Genomic DNA, 10716 nt, shown 5'->3' with positions numbered 1-10716 from the left:
TAGTCGAAGAAGTGAACCATTTCAAAGAAATGTTGAATGTGCAAGATGAAAGAGGAAGCATTGATTTGGGCAACGATGAAAAGTTTAGTGGAAAGTTGAAAATAATTCTGGAAATTATCATTGATGACATGAGGAAGAATACTAAGAGGCTGAAGATTAAAAGGACATCAGCAGTTGCAGGAACGGCGCAAAAGATGCTCCAGTGTTATCGTAACTGAGTAACCGACAAAGGTTTGTTAGGTATCACTGGATAAGGGGAAAGATTCTGATGGAATGAGTGAGATGAATGTAAGTACTTTGCATAAAGGAACTCGTGCTTGTAGGAATTATGGGGTGACAAGGATTTTAAAAACCAGGTTATCACATTTTTCTTTATTACAGATGCGTTTTTTAATCAGGGCTAACAACGGTTTCTACAGATAAGTACTACATTATACACACATATTTTCCAAGAAAGGAAAAATGATGCTTCATCCTTCATGTGGTTTCAGAGATTAGATATCACTTAGAGAAACTAGATCTTGTCTGGGGCCTCAGGTGGATCAAAGACAAGCGATAAAACTCCTATTTTATGTAATGCGTTTCGTATTTAATTCTCCACAAGAGTATTCAGTTGGCCACGGTATTACTCGATGGTCAACTTACAATTCCTATGACATAAGTTTTAGCAAGATTGATGTAATGTATATCTCAAAGACGCCCCACGAATGCAACTTGACCATCACAAATGCTTGGCCCCTTTCAATCTATTTCACAGAACTGTACAATAACAGGCTTTAGCTCACTTTACTTTCCTATGAAAGAAAACTATTGAGGTGGCTATTTGTCTGTACTTTCACACTTTTTCTGTCTGCCATCAGATCTTAAAAAGTACTGAGGGTTGCAAATTGGTGATCATCCACCCTCTAATCATCAAACACAATAAATTTCAGCCCTCTAGCCTCGGTAGTTTTTATGTTATTTAAGGTTAAAGTTAAGGTAGGTTTACACCTACGCACTTTTGTGTTGCGGGCTATGGCGTGGGACCGCAAGAAACCACGCAAAAGCGCACCAAAAGTGCGCCACGCCCCTGGCGGTGGCTGGCGCGGACCGTTAAAGTTGCACGCCGCCAGGATTTTAAAAATTTCTGCGCGGCGTCTGGATGTGTGATGAAGTTGCACGAAACCGTAAGTGGTGTGGCGTGGCGCCCCAACAAAAGAGGTAAGAAACCGCACGGTGCCGCGCCACACCGCACCACGTGCAGTGTGCTGCGGGTTCGTACCTCCCGTGCGGGAGTGTAACGGCGTGGTATTACGGCGCCTTCATACACGATTAATAAATGGCGCGCACATGTTGCGGGGTGTGGGTGTGGCATGTTACGCGTCTCCCTAGGTCGATTGAATGGAAGGTTGCCGCGCATTCTGGGGAGGATAAAAGGGGCTGCACAGACCATGGGGTCATCATTCACGCTCTGACAGCCTGTCGACAATGTATAAATAAATAGTTGTTAATATTAAATGATTTTGTACATTTTACATCATTCATAATGTTTCTTTTTGTAATAAATATGTTGAAATACTGACTTGCATGTACATTTTCCGTATTGTTGCTTAATTTATATGTCATGACAATATATATGATGATATGATTGGGTGAAATGAAATTGAAAAATGAAAAACCATGGTCATAAAGAATAATAACATGAAGAAATGTAACAGGAAATATGAATTAAACAGAACTCGGAAAATAACTTGAACTATAAAATGAAATGTAACATGAAATGAATATGGCCATGAAATGATATAATAACATACAAGGTAAAGAACCATAATATAATACTGAGAACATGATCAAATGAACATGAACACATACAAATGATAATGAAACAATAATTAACATTGACTGGACATGGTTATTAACCGGGGAACAATGAAAAATCAGTAACAGACTAAAGACATATTGACCTCAGTTGATAATAATATATGATATATGCTGTTGAAAATTTTATAATATAAACCAAGTCCCCATTTAATTTTCTTACATTGTGTTTTTCATATTTTTTTTTTTTTTACATTCTGTGCTTTTCTTGTTTTTTTTACTTACATTCTATGCTTTTCATGTTCTTACATTTTATGCTTTTCATGTTCATTTTCTTACTTTCTATGCTTTTCATGTTCATTTTCTTACATTCTATGCTTTTCATATTGTTTTTTTTTTTTACATTCTGTTTTTCTTGTTTTTTTACTAACATTCTATGCTTTTCATGTTCTTACATTTTGTGCTTTTCATGTTCATTTTCTTACTCTCTATGCTTTTCATGTTCATTTTCTTACATTCTATGCTTTTCATGTTCATTTTCTTACGTTCTATGCTTTTCATGTTCATTTTCTTACATTCTATGCTTTTCATGTTCATTTTCTTACATTCTATGCTTTTCATGTTAATTTTCTTACGTTCTATTCTTTTCATGTTCATTTTCTTACATTCTATGCTTTTCATGTTTGTTTAGTATAAGTATTTTTGTTATGTCCATCATTTGCTTCTCATTTGTCTCATTATTATGAATTATTTTATTATTACTTTCAGTTAATTATTTTCCAACATCATTTTTTTATATGTACCAATTATCATTCCAATATTCTTTATTATTTTAATATTGTTTTTAGTGCTTAGGACAATACAAAAGTATGGGAGTATAAAACAATGAAAAATACATCATGATCTTTATTTACAATTATGTACATTGGTTGGGTTATGTTTTATTACAGAGTTCTTTGGGTCTCCTGGGGTGAAAGGCTGTTGAGGTCCATATTGCATGCTGGGTGGGCGTGGAATGAAGGATGTGTTTGGCAGGCTTCTATATATATCCAAGGTTCATATCCGGCACGGTGTAGCATGGTGCATGTGCAAAAATCATGCACCGTTCCACGTTGTCTAGTGCAGATGTGCACGCACTCCACAACAACACCCCAAGCCACCCGCAACACACCGCTACACGGAGTAACAAAGCCGCAAGGGCGCGTGCCCTGGCATAGCAACAACGTCGTAACACTCCGGTAGACACCGCAACATCACCGCAACAACACACCGTAACATGCCCGTAACACACCACACGGGTCCACGCCAAGACGCCCAATAACGGTAATTTTTTCTTCCCACCGCGTCAATTTTCGTGCGGTTTTTTGCGGTCCCACGCCATAACATGTTAGCCCGCAACACAAAAGTGCGTAGGTGTAAACCTACCTTTAGCTATGATTGCACGTCTGGTACAGCTAGAGGTGCCGACAACATAGGCCACCACCGGGCAGTGACTAAAAGTTTCATGGGCCGCGGATGAGAGTTTTATGGGCTGTGGCTGAACGCTTCCTATAGCATTATACACTGTACAGAAAAATCGATCGCGCTGAAGACACTAAGGTGCATTTTTTACGCTTCAAATTAATTCCAGTTTGCGTTTAGATCATTTTCCAATAGTTCCCACTTGGCTTGATGAATGTCCAATTTAGAACGAATAAGCGCAGTATCATATGAGAGAAAGAAAACCCTTCCCTGCCATAATCTACCTCTCCTGATGTGGATGTTTGTCCGAAACCGATTCCCTTTTTTCCATCTTCAAATCTGCTTCTGTTGAGAAAAAACCATCCACGCCATTAAGATGAGACGCATTCTAGACAAAAGGCCCTCTCCTCTCTCTCTCTCTCTCTATCTCTGTCTCTCGCCGAGTCTAGTCCCTCATATCTTTTTTTTCATCTTTTCACTCTTTCATATTCTCCTCTGGGTGTATCTTTGAGGCGTGAAAGAATATATCTTCACGTCTCAATTCTCAGTCGCTGCTTTAAGTCAGAGAGTGAAAACATGCCGAGGGTTCCTCTTTATGCAGTTATTTGAGCTGAGGGAGATACCAACGGTATGTCAGTATGCACAGCGGATGGGGTCCGGGGCCCCGGAATTCCTTTCTTCCTTCATTGCCGCCTTTATTTCTCTATGTCAACATTTGAACCTAGGCGTTGATGGCGGTGGGAGAGCTTTCTTGTTTCGGTGTTGGCAGGTGGCGTCTAGGTCCAAGGATTTTTCCGCTCAAGTTATCTATTTCGTAATACCCAACAAATGAAAGTTTCTAAAATAATTTTTCTTATTCCTTATTTAGGCATAATTAAAAGTTTCTTGCCCTGTAATCTCTCTCTCTCTCTCTCTCTCCTCTCTCTCTCTAACTCTCTCTCGTCTCTCTCTCTCTCTATATATATTATATATATATATATATATATATATATATATATATATATATATATATATATATACATACATATATATATATATATAATATATTATATATATTATATATATATATATATAATATATATATATATATATATATATGTATATATATAAATAAAGGCTGGCCTTTTGTTTCTACTTAGTTTACTTTGTTGCATTGAGTGTGTGAGGTGGCTTATATGCAAAATGGTTGTTCAGAGAGTAAAGAATTGCCTGTATTCATTTGTTTCTTTGATGTTGGCCTGTTTATTGAATCAGATAATTTAGTCGGGCAAATATTTCAAGTTTTGAGATTTCCCTCCTTTGCGCACCAGCAGTGCATCAGAGTTTGGCAGAATCTTCAGTTGGGACCTTGCTGCTGTGCCATGATGTTTTGGTGAGATGTTGCTTTAGGCCAGTGTTAGGAAATCCATTCTCAAAGGTATCCGATTAAGGAGCCACTGCCGCTAAGTCCTGTGTAGTATACATTCACCAAGCAGCTACCTAACCCACCACCCTATTTCTTTGTTTTACTAGACCAGCGCATAGCCTATTGTCAGTAGGTTAACCATTGTTCATTTGCGTTTATCTAATGTGCTATAGTGTGCCATTAGTAAGTCGTACTAGTTACTATGGCCAAATAACATGTAGCTAATTTTAATGTTGTGTTCTGTTGTAGGCTACTGAAGAAACCAGTGTTGATGGCTACAGGCGTGGTGTAGTGTGTCAAAGCTAATGGTTCCTGAGTTGCAGGAGATACAGTGTAAGGTTCTGGCTATTTATTTATGTATATTCCTTGTGAACCATATTTGTATAGCCTTGCAATTTATTTATAATTCTGAATTGTGTAGCCTATCATTGTGTTAGGTTCTATTTTCCTTTCCATTTTTATGTGATTGTGTTCTGTTGTAGGCTACTGAAGAAACCTGTGTTGAAGGCTATAGGTGTGGTGTAATGTGTCAAGGCTAATGGTTTCTGAGTTGCAGGAGATACAGTGTAAGGTTCTGGCTATTTATTTATATATATTCCTTGTGAACAATATTTGTATAGCCTTGGAATTGATAATTCTGAATTGCATAGCCTACCATTGGGCTAGGTTCTATTTTTTCTCGTTATTTATAATTTGAATTGCATACCCTATGCTCTATTTTTCTTGTTTAGTATTAAGGGAATTTCCTGATTTGTGCATATTATATCACAGTACTTTAATAATGTTTGTGTTGCTGATTGAATTATTGTTCCTTTCAGCATGAATGGCTTGTTAATGGCCCATCAATGGATATAGAATAAAACTCTACAGTGAGAAGATCTTATTTCCCAGCAATTTAGGAGCTAGGATAGCGTTATGTCCCCAGCGCTATATCAGTTTGTGGAATTGTTCCGATTTCGAACTGAGCAGGCTGATAAATTCTAAAATTCATGACTTACTCCATCAAGTGGGGTAAGCTGGGACTAGACCATCTCTGCCAGTAAAACATCTCATCCCATCATAAGCACCTCGTCATCTCAACACGTTCGCCGTCTTGGCTCTAGAGCTTCTAAACGCTTCTAGGAGCTCTGTACATGGTAGCCTATCACCTGCTGAGGTAGCTGCAGAAAGGAAGACGATAGCCCTTGATAGGGAAGCAAGACATAGGTCAAAGGAAATTGAAGAAAAAATAACTCATCTCGAGGAAAAAAAAGTCTGGAAAAGGACGAGTTGATGCTTCAAGAGATTGAAGACGAGAAGGTTGAAGTAGATTTTGATCTAGAATTAGAAGATCCCCTCATAGGTGCAGAAGGCAGCCATGATCTGAATGCAACGACCACCAAGGATTGGGTGCAGAATAACCCATATGTCTCTGTTCAAGATAATTATGGAATATCTTCCCAGGGACCTTCATGTTTGCCATTTCATGATATTTCGCAGCTAGGAATGATTGTGAATCCCTTGAGGCCTACAGAAGTAACTCTGGCAGCTGCGCAAGCTCAAGAACCTGCCATTTGTCAAGGTTTGGTCACTGCAATTACCAACCCTTCTCTAGGACCTCCTGGTAATCCTTTTATGTCTTCCACACTTATGGCTACCGCTCCAGCTACCCAAGGAAATCCAGGTAACCCTCTAACACCTGCTTGTACTCCTCTTAAATCTCTTGCTTTATCCTACACTCCCACAGCTGCCCAAACATCTCTGCTTCAAGAAAGCTTCAGTCATGTAGCAGCTAAGTTGGAGTCTTCAGTGGTTGCCCAACAAGAACACAACCACATTGCACAGCCACTTCCTGTGGACTTGGAGACTTTCAAGGGAGACCATACTAAATTTCGACAATTCCGGAGGTCTTTCACATGGTTGGTAGAGGAGAAAACATCAGACACGAAGAGGAGAATGCTGCAGCTTTACCTTCATTTGATGGAGATGCCAAGGAGCTGATTGAAGGATGTATGCATCTAGAACCAGAGCAGGGTTATGTTGAAGCTTGGACGAAGCTGGAAGAAAGGTATGAAGACAAGGAAGACGTCATAGAGTCCTACATTGAGACCCTATTCAAATGGAAGGACATTTCTGAGGACGACTACCAGGCATTGGAGCGATATGGTAACTACCTTCACCAAGTACGATCCGTGCTTGGCACTGACGTTGGACGCATGGAGCTAAAGGAAACCATGACAAGGCTTACCAGTAAGTTGCCAAGATCGCTCATAGGAAAGTGGGCCAACAAGAGTGTAGATGTCAGCTATGGCCATGCCTTCATTGAACTGATAGACTTTGTGCAGAGGTATGTCAAGGTTCTCTGTAACAGGAGCATCATAGAAAGGGCAAGGAATTCTCCCGTTCCTGTGAAGAGCACCAAGGAAGAAGTGAAGAAAAGGAGTTCATGGGCGCTCAACACAATGATACACAAGTCCAATAAAGATGATGAGTGCATATATTGTGGCAAATCAAATCATGTTCTTCCAGCATCTTTCAGATTCAACAGGTTGAGCGCTAAGGACCGATGCAGCACTGCCTTATCCAAAGGAATCTGTATGTGCTGCCTGAAATGATCTCATGAAACTTGTGACTGTCGTTTAAAGGCTGTATGTGAATAGTGTGGTGCCAGCAGCCATCATTCAATCCTTCACCTCCCTCTTACTGGGGCATCTGGACCACAAGGGAAACATGAGGACCCTGGCTCGGTGGATGGCTCAACGAAAGGTACTGACGCCTTCCAATGCTCCAAGTCGAAAGGGGGTGGACCTACGACCAATGTGACTCAACTTCCATCTGAATTGCCTGGTGCTGGGAGTAACCTAACTGTATCATCTGTCCTCAGCGATGAACCGGATGGTAGGGTGATGATGCAGATCCTCCCTGTCAGGGTGGTCAATCGTGACATACTAACCTACGCTTTCCTTGACAGTGGTGCAGCACCCACTTTGGCTGCAAGAAGCCTCATCACCAAGGTTAGGGTTCGAGGACATGCAACGCGACAAACCATGAAGACCCAGCTGGCGTATTCAAGTGTGATGAAGTGCTGTCATTGCAAATAGTAGGGCTGGACGATGACCAAGACAATCTGCTACTTGGGAATGTGTTCGTTACTAGGAAAACAAGCATCACCATGGACCATATGATGCCAATGAAGTGGGCTAAGAAGTGGCCCCATCTAAATGACGTTCCGCTCAAAAGACTGCCAGCTAAATACAACCAAGTCGAGTTGATCATAGGTCTCAAGTCCTCCCTAGGCCGCTGTATCTATGACCAACGACATGGCGAGGAGAATGAACCTTCTGCCCACCTCACAAGGTTTGGCTGGGTCACCTTTGGACCAACCGGGTTCCAGTTAGGGGAGCAGTCCTGGCCATTACATCATATCCAGCTTCATGAGTATGAAGCTCCTGATCCCAGTAGTATAACGAACTGCCTGCAGTCACACTTCAACAAGGACTTCTGGGAAACAGAGATTCATTCCCACCAGGAAGCGTCAGTAGAAGACAAACTCTTCCTAGACAAGGTATCTAAGTCTATACAACGGATAGAGGGTAAGTACTGCCTGAATCTGCCCTTTCATAACAAAACCCCTTTGCCCCACGACCGTGAGTATGTTGTGCATAGGATGAAGGTCCTTCAGCGCAAATTTGAGAAGAATAACGAATACAAAGCAGCCTACGTAGAGCAAATGCAGATCTTGGACAAGGGCTATGCAGAACTAGTGCCACTATCTGCCTTGGCTTGCAATGACAGGCGTGTATGGTACATACCTCATTACTCAGTAATTCATACTACTAAACTCAAACTAAGAGTGGTGTATGACTTGAAGGCAAAGTTCAGCAACATTTCTCTGAATGACCTACTGCTTCAAGGCCATGATCTCAAAAACACAGTCATAGGTGTTCTCCTCAGGTTCCGGCAGGGCCAGTATGCTGTCACGGCAGATATACAGGAGATGTTGTTCCAACTACTGGTCCCAGAAGGAGACCGCGACATCCTAAGAATCCTCTGGTGGCCCGGCAGTGACACCAATCAGCCTCTGTCCGAGTACCGCATGAGAGGACATGTGTTCGGCGCCCGATCTTCCCCTAGCTACGTCAACTACGCCTTGAGAAGGATTGCAGAGGACCATGGATTAGGTTTCAATGACGAAGCTTCTGAAGCAATCTGTTGTAACTTCTATGTTGATAACCTTCCCAAAGCATTCAATGACAAAGACCTTTCTATGCGGACTGCGAAGGACCTTATAGCCTTGTGTAATGCGGGTGGTTGGAGGCTTAACCAGTGGTCTTGGAACTGTAAGGAAGTCCTCTCTACCATTCCTGAGTCTGAACGAGACATCTCTGTGGCAACACTCGACCTTAGCAAATATGAGCTGCCAACAGAGAGGGCTTTGGGCGTCCACTGGTCGATGGAAGAATATTCCTTCACTTTCAAGGTGTGCCTGAAGGACATGCCACTAACTCAAAGAGGTGCCTTGTCAATGGTGATGTCTATCTACGACCCTATGAGCATGGTGGTGGTGGCTACCCTGCCATTAAAGCTCATAATCCAGTAGATGTGCCGTCTTCAGCTTGGTTGGGATGAAGAGATGCCTGCCAATGAGCTGCAGCAGTGGAAGAACCTAATTGAGCAGCTGCCAAGACTTGCAAACTTCAAGCTGGCCAGGAACTACACCCCAGCTTCCTTCGGTAAGGTAAAGTCTTACAAGCTCCACCACTCCAGTGATGCCTCTCAGTCAGGCTACGGCACAACTACTTATCTTCGAATAGTCAACGAAGCTGGTGAGGTGCACTGCACTCTGATGATGGCCAGGGCAAGGGTTGCTCCTCTCAAGCGATCCACCATTCCCAGGCTGGAACTTACAGCTGCCATCGTTGCTGCACACATGAATTGTAAGTTGCAAGAGGAGCTCGACATACCCCTAGAAGATTCAGTCTTTTGGACTGATAGCACTTCAGTCCTGAAATATCTACTGAATGAGGAAGCCTGATACCACACTTTCGTGGCAAACAGGGTCAACTTGATGAGGGAACTGACCTCAGTTACTGCATGGCATTACGTGGACACCCACAACAACCCAGCAGACTTGGCCTCCCAAGGTGTAAGTATTGATGAACTCCTTGCGTCACCCATCTGGCTTTCTGGCCCTAACTTCATCTGCAATAGCGAGGTCAAATGGCCGGAAATGCCTAGGGACGTAAGGTTGGGGCACCTTGGAGATGACCCAGAGATCAAGAAATCTGTCCTGCATTGCGAAGCCATGACTCATTCCTTAAGCTTCATTGAAGACTTTGCACGTCAGTTCTCTCTCTGTTACCAATTCTTACAATGCATTTCTTGGATCAGGCAGTGTATCAGTCGCTGGAGAGGTCAATATAAGCATTGGTCAAAGTGTAATAGTCTGAGTGCTGAAGAACTTGCTGACACTGAGCTGCATATCTGGAAATTGGTCCAAGCTGAGGCTTTTGACTCTGAGATAGTCTATCTGCAAGATGGGTCAAAACAAGTTTTGGCTTCAAGTACAACTGTGAAGCTTAGACCCATTCTACAGGATGGACTATTACGCGTTGGTGGCCGTCTTGCGCATTCTCATGGCTCATTAGATTTCAAATACCCAATCATCCTGCCACGAACGTCGACTGCCATGCATCTCCTGGTACGAGCCAGGCATAGGCGCCTCGGTCACTGTGGGCAGAACTTCTTGATGGCAGACTTGAGGCAAAGATACTGGGTTATACGTGCCAATGCTCGACGGCGCTGGCGTCAGGTATAGTACTTGGTAGATCTCTTCTGGCAGAGATGGACCAAAGAATATCTGCCAATGCTTCAGGGTCGCCAGAAGTGGACAACAAAACGTCGCAACCTTAAGGAAGGAGATATCGTGTTGGCCATAGACGATGCACTCCCTAGGGGGTCGTGGCCTTTGGGAAGAATACTTCAGGTTCACTGGGACGCTCGTGGCTAGGTCAGGAGTGCTAAGCTTAAGACGGTCAACGTAGAGTAATTGAGGCCTATCGGTAAGATGTGCC

General features: G+C 42.4%; 2 protein-coding genes across 2 annotated transcripts; both read left to right on the top strand.

Moving 5' to 3' along the window:
* Positions 1-7814: 7814 nt before the first annotated feature.
* LOC135221344 (uncharacterized) lies at positions 7815-9242 on the top strand. Its single transcript, XM_064259145.1, has one exon. The coding sequence runs from the start codon at positions 7815-7817 to the stop codon at positions 9240-9242; it is 1428 nt and encodes a 475-aa protein (XP_064115215.1).
* On the top strand, positions 9243-9677 carry LOC135221342 (uncharacterized). The gene has a single exon (XM_064259144.1). It carries the CDS (start codon positions 9243-9245, stop codon positions 9675-9677), a length of 435 nt encoding a protein of 144 aa, XP_064115214.1.
* The last annotated feature ends 1039 nt before the right edge of the window (positions 9678-10716 follow it).

This window comes from Macrobrachium nipponense, chromosome 2 (assembly GCF_015104395.2).
Source record: "Macrobrachium nipponense isolate FS-2020 chromosome 2, ASM1510439v2, whole genome shotgun sequence".
Lineage (NCBI taxonomy): Eukaryota > Metazoa > Arthropoda > Malacostraca > Decapoda > Palaemonidae > Macrobrachium > Macrobrachium nipponense.
The sequence above is the reverse complement of the archived record's forward strand: the minus strand, read 5'-3'. Positions and strand labels throughout refer to the sequence as shown.